Source organism: Poecile atricapillus, chromosome 2 (assembly GCF_030490865.1).
Source record: "Poecile atricapillus isolate bPoeAtr1 chromosome 2, bPoeAtr1.hap1, whole genome shotgun sequence".
Taxonomy (NCBI): Eukaryota; Metazoa; Chordata; class Aves; order Passeriformes; family Paridae; genus Poecile; species Poecile atricapillus.
Window position 1 is genome coordinate 95,996,105 of NC_081250.1, and position 16,358 is coordinate 96,012,462.

Consider the following 16,358-nt stretch of genomic DNA (forward strand, 5'->3'; position numbering starts at 1 on the left):
AGAGGGGCGGGGCGGTGGCGGGCGGTGATAGGGCCTGTGGCGGAGCCCCGGCCGTGTGCGGGATATCAGTTTGTGGCGAGTGAGGTGCGGGACAAAACAAGATAAGACAGAACAGGAAAGGACCAAACCGGACCGGACATGGTGGGATCCAGCGAGACCGGGAAGGAGCCGTGGCGGGGCCGCTACTACCGCCTGGAGGAGGTGCAGAAGCACAACAACAGTCAGAGCACCTGGATCATCATCCACCACCGCATCTACGATGTCACCAAGTTCCTGGACGAGGTGGGTGGGTGTCTGCGTTGCCGGGACGCTGAAGAGGACACCGGAGGCCCGCGGGGCGGGCTCGCCGGCGGCTCCTCGGCTCCCCGCACTGTGCCCCTGGCGGGTTCCCGTCCGCCTGCTCCGGCCCGCGGCGGGAGCCGCCCTCGGGGCCGCGATAGCGCCCTGGAGGAAAGCGGCGGGGCGGGCCCGGGCTCCGGGAGCCTCTCGGGCAGGAGAAACCCGCGAGTGCTGTGCACGCCGGCCACGCTACCGTGTCATCCGCTCTGTGCCCGCCTGAAACTTTCGGGGTTTAATTCTAATTTGAATTTCCAGTAAATAAGGGCAAGGAGGAAAAAAACTGGAGCAGTTATTGAGGGCTGAGATAGGCGGGCTGGTTGTGTGAATCTTGAGTACCAGGAGTGGGGCTGAATCCATTTGCTTCTTGCTTTGGTGTGCCAACTGAAAACAGAATTAAAAGTGAAGACTCAGCTGGGACCCAGAGCCATATTATCTTGTGAACTAAAAGGTCAGCAACTGCTCTCTTCAAACTATTGTAGTGTGTGTTGTATTATGGAACAGGAAAGAAATTCCACAAGGTGGAAGTACCACAGCGTGCAGAATATCACAGGGTTACTCTACTAGTCACAGAATCACAAAATTGTTTGGATTAGAATAGGCATTAAACCTCATTCCAGCCCCCTGCCAAGGGCAGAGGCACATTCTAGTAGACCAGGTTACTCCCAACCCCTGTCCTTGAACACGTCCAGGAATGGGGCATTCCCAACGTCTATGGGCAACCTGTGCCAATGCTTCACTCCTGTCACTGTAAAAAAATTCTTCCTTATGTCCAGTCCTTCGTAAAGCCTCTTGGTCACAGTGGCTTGTGTTCGTATCTATCAAATAAGTACATCCGGGGTAGACTTAAGATCTGGGTGGTCTTTTTTTGCAGACATGGCAGATGTGGCACTTCATACAGGCAACCAGGATCAGAAAATTAGGGTGGCTCTCACTGCTGCCCTAACATGCTTGGTGCAGGGATGCAGTGTGGTGTTGCAAAGCTGCATCAGTTCAATCTCTAGTGTAGAGCACTAGAGTCAAGTTCAATTTTTTTTGGCTATGTTTTGTTGGGCTTTTTTATTCCCCAGTTAGTGGTTGATCTTGATCTCTGGCAGACAGTGAGTAGTTGATATAATCATTGATAGTCATGGTTAAAAAAGAAGCATTTTAGTTTATTTGACTTAAACATTCTTCAGTGGAAATGCAGAAATAAAACATGCCACTTTTTTTTTTTCAGTAATTGAATGGCACTGGGATTTAGATATTTTGAGTTTTCTCCCTTGTTCTGTATTCCCAGTTAGCAAAGGTAGAATCACAGGATCAATTAAGTTGGAAAAGACCTCTGAGATCTTATCCAGTTATTGACCAAACACCACTGTGTCAATAAGACCATGGCAGTACGTGCTGCATCCAGCCTTTCCTTAAAGGGGTGGTGACTGCCACCTCTCTTGGCAGTCCCTTTCGATGGTTAATCACCCTTTCTGTGAAGAAATTCTTCCTAAAAGCGACCAATTAAAAAGTGTATGGTAGACTTACATTAATTTATTAAAGAATACAGTTTAGATGGGTAGAGACGTGACAGATTTTAAGTAGTTCTGTAGTCCCATCTTGATTTTTGTGCTTGTAAACACTTGCAATTCAGAGGAGAAACTGAGCATTTTGCAAAGGAGGGTTGACAAGCAATTTTTCTAACCCAGTGTTGACACAGGTAGTATTTCATTCTTAAGCTGTGTGTCAATGTAAATTGTTCAGCTTTTCAGCAAGGCAGATAGTGAAACTGATCTACTGACTCTTCCTTCATTATTTTTCATCTAGCTGTGCCCCTGGTCATGTTCATCCATTAGTTATGGACATCATTGTATAGTTATGCAGTCAGGGCAAATTTAATTTTAGAAGCTCTGGAGAAGAACACAGCTTTTCATGTAGTCTGCAAAACTGAATTAGCTTTTGGAAACTTGATCAGTTTTGATTGATACATAATTGTATTGTTTGTATGTATTGTCCAGATTGAGGGGGCAGAAACAAAAAGACCCACACCTTAAAAAAACCCTAAACCTAACCCCACTCAAGAAAAGCAAACCACTTGACAAAAAAAAAAATCCAGAATTTAATGAGCTTTAGAGATGAAGTACTTGCACAGCCTCTTCCTTCAGTACATATGGTGAAATTGGTAAATATTAAGAGGCATCACCTTGTGTAAATTTCTCCAAGAAAACCTGATTTTCATCCTTCAGGACAACATTGATAATTTGGCAGCATATCAAAAGAATTCCATTTGTAAGTATTTAAATAGTTGGGTTTTGGACAGTGTCGAGGATGTCTTGAGACACTCTGATACACTTAAGTCAGACTTCAGCCTCACATTAAACAGCTTTCAAGAGAACATGACTGGTTTTGACCTAAAATTTCGAAGACATTCCGAGATAACGAATGAGATTGTTGGAAATAGTTACCCAAAATATTTTAAGTGAAGCTACGGTTCTAGGGAAAGTTCTTTGACATTTTAATATTCATTATATTGGTGGTTTTTATTATGGAACTCTTTGATTAAAATACTTCATGGGGCACTTTTTTAACCTTTTTTTTTTTTTTTTTTTTAATGCTTTTGGTACTTAGTTAACTTAGCAAGTTTATGCTAATTCTTCTGACACTGTCAGACACCATGAGGCATTTTCATGTGACAATTGAGGAGAAAGTGAAGTTAGACTCTTGCTGATTCATGCCAGAATACAATAAACCCTACTCAAAGGGCTTTTTTATGTTATCTGTTTCAATAGCATTATTGGTTAAACTCAGGTTTATTTCTTACAATTCCTTTCAGAAGTAGAAAAGCTTAACATATTTTAAGACTTAAATGTCGGCCACTGAAATTTAAGTCTAGTTGTATTAAAAAGGGTTCACTGCTAAAGCATCACCTCACTCATGCTCTTCTCAAGTAGTACATAAATATCAGTTTACTGGGGAGTGCAGAAATGAGAGCAGCTAAGATAACCAGTCCTGTTTCTTAAACCAGTAAGCCATCTTTGCAGCTGCTGTATTAACCTATGGAAATATTTTCTTATTAATAATGAAATTGACAACTTTACTGTGCTTCAATCTTGAAGACACCTTGGATGCTCTTGTGATTAATAAGTGAAAGTGTGATGCTGCATTTCACTCCATTAGAGTAGTTAAAGGGTGTACTCCCTCTGTCCAGCTGTTGTGTCTTCATGGAGCTTCTAAATGTTTAGTGGAACTTTGGTTTTGGGGAACAATGAGCCTCTGTGAACGCTTGATTGTGGTTAGATAGGAAATGGGCTGTGGATGGTGACATATGTTGGGAGTGGAGGCATGGCATGGTGTGACCCATAGTAGCTTGGTTTACTAAAGAACAAGGCTTAAAAAAGGTCATGTGAAATGTAGAAAGAGTGCTGAAGGAGGAAACAATTGTCTGCTTTGATATCTGATCCTTGGGGTTAATGAAGATTTCAGCAACTACTTTTTTCAATCAGGTTGATTTTTTTTTTTACTATTATTATTATTTTTTAAGTGGCAGATACTGGGGAAAATTCATAGCTTGAATATTCATCTCTGAATGTTCTTTGATTTTCCAAGTCTGAGAGAAGAAATCAACTTCCAAAATGCATAATTTAATAATTTCTTGGCAAGAAAGAGTATTCTTGAAACCAGAAACTATTATGTTATTTGTTATTAAAGGCTGTCAGACCTGCATTGCAGAAGATTTGAGAAACCTTCTCTTTAGCTTCAGGTCTTGTGGTTTAACCTCAGGGAGTACCCATGTACCACACAGTGGCACACTCTCCCCTCTGCCCGGTGCATGGGGAGGAGAATCAGAAAAAGGTCAGTTTTGTGGGTCAATATAAGAACAGTTTAATAGTGGAAATAAAGTAAATGTAACAATAATTGTAATGATAAGGAGAGAGAGAAGAATAAAACCCAGGAGAAACAAATGGTGCACCATGCGTGTGTTCTCCACTCACTGACCAATGCCCAGCCTGTTCAAGAGCAGTGAGTGGTGGCTGACAGTCAACTCCTCACAGTTTATGGCTGGAGTGTGACATTCTATGGTATGGAATATCCAGTTTGGGTCAGCTGTCCTGGCTGTGCTCCCTCACTGGCAGAGCGTGGAACACTGAAAAGTCCTTGACTTAGGTGAGCACTACTTGTCTGCAACCAAGTTCATTAACAACACTATTCTCATGCTAAATCCAAAGCACTGTACTGTACCAGCTACTAACAAGAAAATTAATTGTATCCCAGCTGAAACCAGTATAAAGTCCTATGTCATTTAAAGGAAAATAGCTACTAGAAATGCATGTGTACTCACAGCAGGATGTCATGGCTAAATGTGTATTGTAGATAATTACATACATGAGGAACATTAAATGTCAATGAATGGACAAAGTACGTTTGGCAATGCTCTATAGTATTTCCCCATAATTTTAATACAGTCATCACTCTGGTCAGGTTTTAACATCAATCTAATGAGCTAAAGAATAGCTGGGCCTATAAAAATGAATGATCTGTGTCTTGATTTACTTTCTGTTGTGGTAAGGCTCTTGTGGGAACTTGATTGGATTCCTTAAGCTAGGCAAAACAGCTGACATGTATAGGAACATCTCTACCAGAGAGGAGTTTCTTGTTCTGGAAACCAACTATGGCATGCATTTAATATTAATCTAATACAGACTTGTCTTAGGTTAATTCAGTTGTTGGTGGTCTTAAGAATTTGGGAAAAAGGTTATTGGTAAATATATTTTTTTTTTCCTATTAGGTATGAACTTGTGCTTCTATAGCACTTTTCCTAAACTCCTAGAATGGACAGCTCCCACTAAATGTGTTTTGTAATGCTGATCAAATAAAGTGCAAAAAGCAAATATTGTTCTACTGTGTCAGGATGGAAAATGTTCTCTCCCCTGTGTGGCAATTAGTTACATTCATGCAGTGTGCTGGTGTTGTGGAGGAGTAGCACAATGCCTTCCATGTTTAAAGTCATGATCAGCTTGCATTGAAGGATGCCTGTATTGGCACATTTGGAGTCTGCCAATGAACCATGGGAACTCTTACTGCACAGCTTTGCAGTCTGAGGATTAAACCCAGTGTTAACACTTCCTTTTCCTTAAGCTCAGATGAAGCTTGCAGGAGAATTTGAAAACGTTTTTAGAAATAGCACTTCTTAGCATTTTTATGTGAAACTCTGCAAGCTCTGTTTTGTAAGTGAGGAAATGGGCACTGTTGTGGTTTAACCTCAGTGCCCTGCAGCCCCTTCATTGCTCCCCACAGACCCTTGGTGTGATGGGGAAGGGAATTATGGAAAAAAAGATAAAACATGGGGGTTGAGATAAGAACAGTTTAATAACTGAAATAAAACTAATAATAATTACTATAAAGAAGGAGACAAAAAGAGATGCTAACCCATGCCCAGCCCATTGCCAAGCAGCAAGCTGTGGCTCCCAGCCAACTCCTCCCAGTTTGTATACTGAGCATGATATTCTGTGGTATGGAATACCCTTTTGACCAGTTCAGAGCAGCTGTCCTGGCTGTGCTCCTTCCTGGTTTCTTATGCACGTTCTTGCTGGCAGAGCATGGGACATTGAGAAGTCCTTGAATTAGGGTAAGTGCTACTTAACGACAACTGCAGCGTCAGTGTGTTGTCACTGATTATTCTCATCCTGGATCCAAAGCACAGCACTGTATCAGCCTCCAAGAAGAAAATGCAACTCTACCCCAGTTGAAATCAGGGCAGGCACCAAGCTACTGTGTATTCTGTTTGCTCTTCATCTAAAGGCCTAATGATAGTTTTCAAAAATACACTTTCAGAGAGAGGTCTTTTCTAGGCTCCTGACATTTTACGTGAGCTGACAATATCTGTCCTTAAACTTAAATAGATGATAGAAATAATTTGGAGGACTCTTTTCAGGCTACATGAAAATGCCTTGAAATAAGCAAGCATTTGTCTATCTGTTCTGCATAATACAGCTGAGGTTCTCTGAGTGCTCCTGGCTCTGTCACTGCCCCCTTTCTGCTTTTCATTCCTGTAGGGCAGAAAGTGAGATGTGAGTTTATGAGACTGCCACTAATGGAGACCTTTGCTGGTCTTGCTGGAAGTTAAATTGGACCCTAGATTTCATCACCTCGGTATAGGAAGGGGGAGGGCACAGGAGTTGCAAATTAAGGTAGCTGTGCCTTAATGGACTAGCCTTGAACTAGAACACTGAGAAATTTGCATGACCATAGCAAAGCTGAGAAAAGGGGGCATTCAGGATGAGGTAAGCTGGACTTTTGACCCAGATGAGACCAGCAAGATTAACTGCGCATTTGCCTTATCTAAAACTTTCTAATGTACTGCTGTTAGGAATTAGTCTGAGCTCTGTGCTAGTGCTGGCTCTGTGTAGGCATTTGTTATGCATGTAACTTAGCTTATCTATTTTATTGGTAATGTCCTAGAAATGAGCTAGGCTGTCTTAATTTATCATCAAAAGCTTTTTCATTTCCCCTGAACCACAGTTCTACCTGCAAGAACTCTTCAATTACTTTTATCAGGAGGATTTTGGTTTAGGACTCACTATCTGTATAGCCTTGTGGGCTTTTCAGTTCCAGGGTCTATCCGGAGGATCTTCATTAAAGTAGCAGTTCTGGTAGCAGGCTTTGTTTACCAGGCAGAATCATCAACAAAGGCCTTGTATAAACAAGTTTTGGGAAACTCATCCAACCATGAAAGATGCTCATCTCTTGATAGAAAAGTCAGCTCTTGCCCTTTGTGTGAGACATTACAGTTGCTCTCTTTCATTAGGGGAGGTGAAATATTTTCATTAATTGCATGTATTATGTGCTAGTTATTTACAGAGGTTTGTAAGTTCATATTGTTAAGCAGAGGTGACATCTAAAAGCAAAGTGTTTTGTTTCAAAGTACTTTCATCAATGTGTAGTAGGGTATTATTAACGTCATCTGGTAGATGGCTTAGTTTGAAATTCTGTGTGTGATTCTCTGTACTTAGCCTTGCTCATGTCAAAAAAAATTGTCAGTTTTTCAGCTATAGTGGCAGAGGTCAGGGTGAATTTGTCCTCTTCAGCTGATCTGTGATAGACAGTCAGAGGGTTGGTAGAGAGGATTGGTTGCAGTCACTGTCTTGACACTAATATTGTGGTTTTGTAGATAGAGGGATCACTTGCTAATTAGACAAAAACTAGTTCTACAGAGAAAAGCTGGAGCTCCTCTGTGGTGCTGCCCATACTGCTACGTGATTGCTTTGTAGTGGCACAAGGGAGGGATTTGGGAACACAAGTTAGTACATGATCATTCTGTCGCTGGCAATCTGCAAGTAGCTTGTTAAAGTACTCCATGAAGTAATTTCAATGTAGATGCAGTTACATTGGTAGATACCCACTTGTTTGTCTGGATAGTGAATTTGATTTTGTTAGCTAGTGTAAATCATATGATTTTGATGACTTGTCAGTGTAACTGGTATTTTATGTGCTTGTATGAGTGGGGTTTGGTTTGCATTTGGTTTCAGTGTAATTCATGAATAAGAGTTTACATGCTGCTGGTGCTTTATGGCTGGTTTAACTTCGGGGCCTTTTGCTGCTTGTTGATACCTTGTTTGTTAAACATGCTTGTTTGTTAAGCATGTTTTCCAAGGAGTTGTGCTGCTTTTTTTCCTGAAGTTGGTACATATATTTTTCTATTTTGAAGCAATTCTTTGGTGTGGTTTTAAAAAACCAAAACCCATACTGCTGAAAAAATTCTATGAAGATTTAGTTGAGGCAGTGTCTGGGAGTGCTAGTTAGACCCAAGTTCAGCTTCTCAAGTGCCATTTCAAGGCATTGAACTTGAGTGCTCCCTCAGCTTTTGCCCAGTCTTTTTCCTTAATATGTACCATCATGGATTCAAGGACAATATTTGGTAAGCGTGCCATATTTGCAGGTTGCTTGCATAATCTTTACTCTGCTTGTACTCTTCTAACCTTTTTTCGGCTCACTTGCTGTGTCTAATCTCTCTATCAGTTGCTTAATCTTTTTGCTTAGTCATGGTAGGGATCCTTTACCCTAATAGCTGTGGTATCTTGGCTTTTTAAAAAGTGCTGTGGTTTTTCGTTTATGGAGGTTTTTTTTAGGTTTTTTTCTCCTCAACTTTCTTAATCTGTTAAAAGAAATGTCTGCATTTAATATGAGGATTCAAGTTGTGGAGTTGTGGTACTGCTGGAAATTCATAGTAGTAGTTTGGTTCATGAACAAACACTGTTTTTGTCACAAGAGAAATTTTGATACAAGATTAATAGGAGTATTTGAAGTTAGTGCTAACCTGAAGTGCCTAGGCTAGTAGAAATGTCATTTATTTAACCTATGGGCTTTTTGGTAAGCTGTTCTCCCCACAAGATGATCCTAAATTGTAGAAATTTTGACTATTTTCCGTAATTTTGTATCTTGTACTCAGAAACATTGAAAATTGAATTGAGGTTCCAAAGCCTTTTATCTCCTCTGCTACTGGTAAAGTGCTTATATCTCTTCCATAGTTGCCTTAATCCAAGGCAGTACTACTAAATTTGTTTACCTAATCATTCCCAATGTTAATGTAGTACTTTCCTGCTTGAAAGTTGAGTGGTGATTTTTTGTGGCACATTACCTGTTATATGAGTAAGTAACTTGGAGCTGAGGAAATGCACTGAACTAGAAGATGTGATCTTGCAGTATATTCAGGCAGAGATATTTGATAGATGAAAATGTACTTCATAAAAATTTCATAAAATCCCCCAAAGTGCATCCTGGGGAAGAATAAAAGTTAATGGAGAACAGGGGTTTATGTTGAGGGAATGGTGATGGATTGAAGTAGTAGAAGCTCCTGGGAGATGACTTCTCTGTATCTCAGGGGTTTTATCAACAATGTGGTTTCAGGATTCCATAGCCTATGAAAACCAATTGCTATTCAAGGGTCTTGAGTGGGCTTTCAGTTGTGCTTAATCACTTCCAAAGGAGCTGTCTTACTTGGTATTTGTACCATAATTTGTTTGGAAAGGACCCTTAAAGTTATCTGGCCCAGCTCCCCGCAGGATTAACCAGAAGGTCAGGTTCCTTAGCACCTTGCCATCTTGCCAATGCTTGATTGCGCTTCTTGCCAGCAGATTTTTTTTATCTTCCTGGAATGTTCTTGCTGCAGCTTAAACCTTTTTGGCTTTTATCCTTCTGCTGTAAAACGTATTGTTTAGATAAAAATACACATTTCCTAAAGAAGTGAAAAACACAGAATGTAACTTCAGATGATAGATTAGCTGTTAAAATACAGACTGATTCCCCAAAGCTTTCTAAATGCTTTAGTTGCAGGGGGTAATGCCTCTTATTGCTTCTTTGCCAATGAAATAGAGACTTAGCTTCCTTGGTTTTGGCTTCAGAGCTACATAAAGCTCTCTAGTGATTCAGAAAGACTTATGTTTCCTCTAGAAAGTTTAGCAGCTGATTTTGTTTTTTTTAATTTTTTTTTTTTTTAGAAATGTAAAAATGCAGAATTCCCATTTCTAGAAAGTGAAATGTACTTCTGTAACAAATCCAAACTCATTTAAAATTGCAGCACCCAGGAGGTGAAGAGGTCCTTAGGGAGCAAGCTGGAGGAGATGCTACTGAGAACTTTGAAGATGTTGGCCATTCCACAGATGCAAGGACATTGTCAGAATCCTTTATTGTTGGGGAACTTCATCCCGTGAGTATATGAGAGTGTCCTTACTTTTGTGTTTACTGTACTGCTTTTGCCTCTAATTACTTGTCTGGTAATTACTTCAAAATCAGGAAGAACTGCTAGTTTGATTGGATGCCAGTCCTGCAGCTGTTTGTGGATGTACTTAGGTTTGAGATTGTTTTCCCAATGTGAAGGGATTTGATTAGTGTAGTGTAAGGATGGTCACATCTTTTGGTGATCTAAATTGTCTTACAGCTTAGTTCTTGAATAAACTGAATATGAAACCATGTCATTTCTGGTATACACTGTCAGCTTTGTAAGGAAACTCTGTAACTCCTGAAGGTGGTCTGTCAGAATGTCTAGACCTTTTCTTTTGCCAGTATGCAGTGACTACTTAACAACTGCTTTCATGCTTCCACCATTGTAATTACATATCTGCCAGGATTCTATCTGCATCGAAAGGTGCAATCCTGGCTCTTCATATGTATGTTTAGAAAATGGTCATTGTAAGCATTGTACTTCCAGTTTGTTGCTCTGTCTTCCCTTCTCTGGCTCCTGCCATTTTTAGCTGCATCATGGTTCCCTACTTGTGGTTGTCCTCTCTTTTATACTGTCCATCTCATTTCCCATACTTTTAATGAACACCTTTCTGCTGTCTCAAGTTTTGGAGTATTTCTTTCTATCTACAAAGCTGCTGCCTTGGCTTCCTTCAGCTAAGCCATAGTTAAACCCTTCTTCGTCTTAGTAGTTGAAAACCACTGTTTTGAGGTTTAGGCTGCTAGTGTGCCTGTCTGCTCTACTTTGCTGCCCATTCCTGCCTCTTTTCCTCTTCTTTCATGTATGTTTGTCTTGCATTTGGGGTAAAAATCACTGTCTTGAGTGATTTAGCCTATTTCACAATAAGATTCCTGATCTTGTTTGTTTCAGGTAATCTCTTGATAAACGTTACTAGTGTAGCTTTTCCTAATAGGAAGTGATTTGGCTCTGATGCACATTTATGGCTTTGCAGGCTTGCCATCCATTTCTGATACCACTAATGTTCTTAACCTGTCTATCAGTCCAATTCTTCCTTGTCTGGCAAGTGCTTGTTTTCACTTGATATGCAACAGCTTGGTAGTTTAATGTACAAGCACAGAATTGACAGGATTATATACTGTTGGGCTTTTTTGTAATGAATGTGACTGTGCCAAGCAGAACTTTGAGTTTTTGAAGGATCCCTAGAATTTGGGACCTTTGGACCAGTGGACCCTTAGACCACAACCAGTTAGTTGACTTTACATTATAGTGCAAGTACACTAAGCAGAATTAATATGGTTGCAGTCAATGTACAAGCTAAAGGTTATATGCTTTCTAGAGACAAAGGTAAGGTAAAAACATGGTCACAAAGAATAGTGAAATTTGTTGGAGGCTCAGGTTTCACTTCGTTGCATACTGGGAAGTATTATTTAAGGAAGCGATCTTGTTTATGTTAACTCAAAATCAATCGCTGACATCTGCTTTCTTGCAAGTCTGTTTTTATCTAGGGAAAAATACTTACACATTAACAGAATGGATTGGAGACTGAATTAACTGATAAATTGAGTGAGTTTGGTTTTATTTTTAATGCTTCCAGATTTTGACTAAATGTTTCTTGCTTTTTTTTCTTGCAGGATGATAGATCCAAGCTTCAGAAACCAACAGTAAGTGTGCTTCTTGAAATGCCTCATTGTTTCTCCTGGGCATTACAGACAGTGTCTTAGTATTTGTGTATGAATGGTATACCCCCAGAAAAAGAAATAATTCTGTTTAAGCTTTGTTTCAGGTTTTAAATCTCTTTGACCTCTTGATACTTCTTCAGATTATTCCTTCCCTTAACATGTTATGTTTTCGAATTTGTGTGGATTCATACCAAGGGATTACTAAGTCTGATGACATTATACTATAGCGGAAAGGTGACTGGAATCAGTCAATGGTCTTCTAGTGTTCTGTCTAAGAAAAGCAGTTTATTGGCAGAACAGTTTAAACTAATTCGTGTTTGTGGGAGGAAAAATGTGATGCTTAATGTACTGGTCACACTAATAGATAGAGAATGTAGAGGCATTCAATGTATTATAAATCAGTTAAATTGCAATTCTGAACCCTTTTCAAGGTGAAATTACTGTTTGCTCCCTGACTATTTCAGTAGATTCTACTGTGTATCCTGTCGATGCAGTATTGCACTTATTTTCTAATGGGTTTTTTCATCCTTATTAGCATTAATCTGTGTTTGCAGTCAGCTATCAAATTCAAAAAATTCATATGTCACTTAAGGGAGAAGGTGCTTCAGGGATTAATTTGTACAGTTTCTGCTACTGTAGAGCATCCATAGAGGATGTTTGCACTGGGTTTACCAGTACAACAGCATGCTTAGGAAATAATTGGAAATTATTTTTAAATGAAGTTTAGTAAGAACAAGATCTTAATCTTCCTGTATTCTTAGAAGTAATTGATTTTGTAAGATCTTCCAATGATATGAATCAGTTAAAGGAAAGAAAGAAAATAATTTTCTAACATATATATGTGCATTGAAATGCTCACTATAGCAATTGTTAATTTTTTTTTATTAGGGCCTGGAACTAGTATACTAATAAAAGTAAGAAACTGAATAGTGATTGAAATTCTGAGCTTCTTCCCACCAAGAACAATATCTGCTATTCAAATTTTTTTTACATTCAGGGCAGTTTACACCTAAGCTTTAAGAGCAGTAATGATAAATGCAACTGAGAACAGACTGCTCAGTGCAAGTTGTAGCAGATAATCCTTTCACTAATCTCAGAGGAATTTACCAAACGGAAGTACTTAGAATATTCGTTTGTCCAGTGCATAGTCAGGTGGGAGTTAAGATGTATCCACATAGCTACCTCCACTACACTTGTTCTCCATCATTCCAGAAGGAAGTTGGGGTGCTTTTCTGCAGTAGGATGTGTGGCTGTAGAAAGTTTCAATTTGCATTATACTTTGGGTGGTATGTGACAGGTTAGGGAGGTTCTGTGCCCTGGCTCTCTAGGAGCTGTCAGAAGGCCTTGGGCTTTCAAATGTCCTTCTTGTCCTCACACTGTTTTTAAGGTACCTTCACTGCACCTGTCCAGTGTCTTAAAGTTTAAAATTAAGTTTTTATGAGCTAGGCTATATTTCTGTTACTATCTCAATGTGAGGGGAGCCATCCCCCTGGGCCTGGATGTGGTAAGTCTGTTATAAACAGTGCTAGCCTTGATAATGTGGGCACCAGTTCTTCCATGCTGTTTGGCTTTGGGCTTAGTTTTTCATTGAGGTGTTCGCAAAAGCAACATAGATGTAGTCTATGAGTCATACTCATTTACACACAGTATTTGTATGAGTCAATCTAAGATGATTTGGGTGCTTGCAAAAGTAGTATGCTTGAACCTCTGAGAGGGTGTTGAAAATCTTTCTTTAAATTAATTGCTGATGTTCTGATACCAAAGCAAGTAATTTTGCTGTGATGGATCTTGTACCACTAAATTATGGTAGGGCTTTAATGCTTGGATTTTTAAAATAGACTTAGAGTCATACACAATTAGAGTTATTCAGATTAATAAGTTTTCATATAAGTTGTGCACCTGTACCCAGCTGGGGTTTGACCTTGTAGTGCTGCTTTTTTTTTTGTGGAAATTGAACAAGAAGTGCAAATCAGTATCAGGAACAGCTGATAACAATAACGATTTGACTGATTCTTACACAGTCTGAAATATGACACTAAAACCCCTGAGTTTAATAAGCCTTGTAGTTGTAAATTATTAGCTTTCTTTATGTTGTTTTGATATGAAAAATATTTGTGAATTAATTCCAAATTTTTTCAATTTGATTTTAGTCAAGGAAAGGATTTTTGTCTTACAGATGACTGAAATGTTTCAAATGTAACCTGAGGTTGAAGTTAGCGTCATAGAAAACCTGCAGCAAAATTCTTTTTGATAGTGTTTTAAGAACTTGATGCAATATTGACTGTAGAAACTGCTACTAGCTAGCTTTATAGTACAACAGAACTGCTGTAGGAATTAGGAAAAGTTGCTTCCCAAATGCATTCATTGAGTTGTTTTTGAATTAGTCTCACATTATGAGTTTTGAGAAACTGTGGAACTAGTTAAGATGGAGAAGGTTGTCTTCCTGAAGTAAATATCTTCTTGTTTTTTTGCTTTCCAGGAAACTCTTATTACCACTGTTCAGTCTTCTTCCAGGTACAGTATGACATCTGATGTCCAACTTGATGTTTGAAGTTCCTTATGATTTTCTGAAACTTAAAAAGCTGAACAGATTTTATCTGCTGGAAGCTGAGATATCAGGGGGTGGTACATGAAAATTTCTGTTCTGTTTAAAGTCCAAGTTGGCATCTATGTACCTCTTTACCAGTATGTCAGCTTACCAAGTAGCTACTTGTCTCATATTGTCAAGTGTCAGTATTTACCAAATGGTTTGTTTTGCACAGCCCTTTATTTCTGGAGTCTGCCATGTGAAGGGAAGACTCTTAGTGCCCTTTCCAATTATTTTACTGATTTGGATGACTTGCTTTTAAGATTTGCTACTGCTGTTGCATCTAAGGGAAATAAGAGAAGTCTGTGTATAAGGAGGAAGATTGGTCAGAATTGGGAGGGGGTTGAAAAACACTTTGGAATACCACTGAATCAAACTTTGTCAAGTTATATCCTGCTGACAATTGCCTACTGCTGAAACCTCAGAGGACTCTTCTGTGACCCTTGGGGTGGGGAGTTTGGGTGCTTAGAAGTGTCATGTGATGCTGCTACTTAAATGGCTTTTGAATGAATGACATTCTGGGCAGCACAGCATGATTTTAAATGTGCCTAGGGTTTTACTATTCTCTAGTAAGCAAGCTTCCTATAAGCTCTAGTACAAAGCCTTACTGTACAAGCTTCTTCCCTTGTCTGGAATATTACTGGCCAATCCAGGTGTTCTGTTGCCCTGAAGTATTTGTTGGAGTGAGGAGGGACTTCTCTTAAGCAATGACTTTTTTTTTCTTTTTATAACTTGCTGATTATCACTTCCTAAACTGCTTTTTCAAAAACTTCCCTTTAGTTCATGGTCCAGCTGGGTGATCCCAGCAATAGCAGCGATTATCGTGGCCCTGATGTATCGTTCCTACATGTCAGAATAAGCGCCTTACTGGGAATTAATGCAAGAAGAGAATACATTCTCTGGGAGAAAATGTAAGCAATCCTAACCCAATACTTTCCTGGATAAAAGCCTGATGTCTGAAGAAAAATTCAAGTTTTTCAGAAAACAAAACAATTCCTCTTCTGCTGTGCACTTTTCTTGACGTTGCCTTCTTATATGCTGCTGTGAAGTGATAAAAAGGCACCATTTCTCTTTTTGTATAACACTTGTATTCTCTAATGAATTATTTGATAACTGTATTGGTTTCTGTGGTAGAATATTATTTTCTATGTAACACTGATTCTGGTTATTTCTTTTTAATCTGTAATAGGGTCATTAGGACTCTCCTGACGTATACATTTTACAGCTTTAAAAGACTACCAAAACTGTGTACACGTACACAACTTAACTTAAAAAAATTATGTTGTCTTTTTAAATGTAGTATGAATGAAATGCAAGTTAAATGTAATGAATAAAACAGAGTGGAGTTTATGGGTACCTGGATGTGGGTTGGGCCCTACCAATCAGCTATAATGAGCTGGGGGTTTTTCCATTGTTTTGACAACTGCTCTTATAGTTGTTTTAGGTACTCCTACTAGCAAACTGTTCTGCTTTCTGTCTCTCATTGAAAAATTCAGATGAAGTATGAAACTCACTGTTTGGCCCAATGATGTCTGTCTCATTTTTGTGAAAAATAGCTCTTTTTTTTGAAAAAAGGCAGAAAAAAGTAACTGCTTTTAATAAATAGTACTGTTACTGCCAAACACTCAGGTGATTAGAGAATTTGTTCTGGAACTTTTAGCCTTCCATAGAATCTTCAACTTTGTGAAGTACATTGTGAGGGGGAAAACTGATAAATGAAATCTGTTTCTGACTCTTCTGTGATGTGCTTTGGTGCTTTACTATGAAGAGGCAACTGTTTTCACTGCTGAATACAAGATAACTACGAGTTTGCATTTTGTGGTGAACATTTTTAGTCATATGTAAATGATTATGAATAAAAGTTTAATTGCTTACACCTGCTGGCTCAAACACCTTCATTTCCAAATTCTTTGAAGGCCTTGAAAGGGACTTCCTATTGGGGCACTTCACAGAAGGGCACTTACAGAAGCTCCCATCAACTTTATATCAAGCACTAACTTTTGTCCTGTTTTTGCCATGGCTTTCCCTCTGAATGTGGTGAAATAGTTTTAAAACTTCAAGCTTTATTGGTACTTTTATAGATAACCTT

At 39.1% G+C, this 16,358-nt stretch overlaps 1 protein-coding gene across 1 annotated transcript; it reads left to right on the top strand.

The window, feature by feature from the left end:
* Positions 1 to 29: 29 nt before the first annotated feature.
* On the top strand, positions 30 to 16,145 carry LOC131575216 (cytochrome b5). Its single transcript, XM_058830331.1, has 5 exons — positions 30 to 282; positions 9,881 to 10,009; positions 11,635 to 11,664; positions 14,162 to 14,196; positions 15,050 to 16,145. The coding sequence occupies exons 1-5, from the start codon at positions 139 to 141 to the stop codon at positions 15,126 to 15,128; spliced, it is 417 nt and encodes a 138-aa protein (XP_058686314.1). The 5' UTR covers positions 30 to 138; the 3' UTR covers positions 15,129 to 16,145.
* The last annotated feature ends 213 nt before the right edge of the window (positions 16,146 to 16,358 follow it).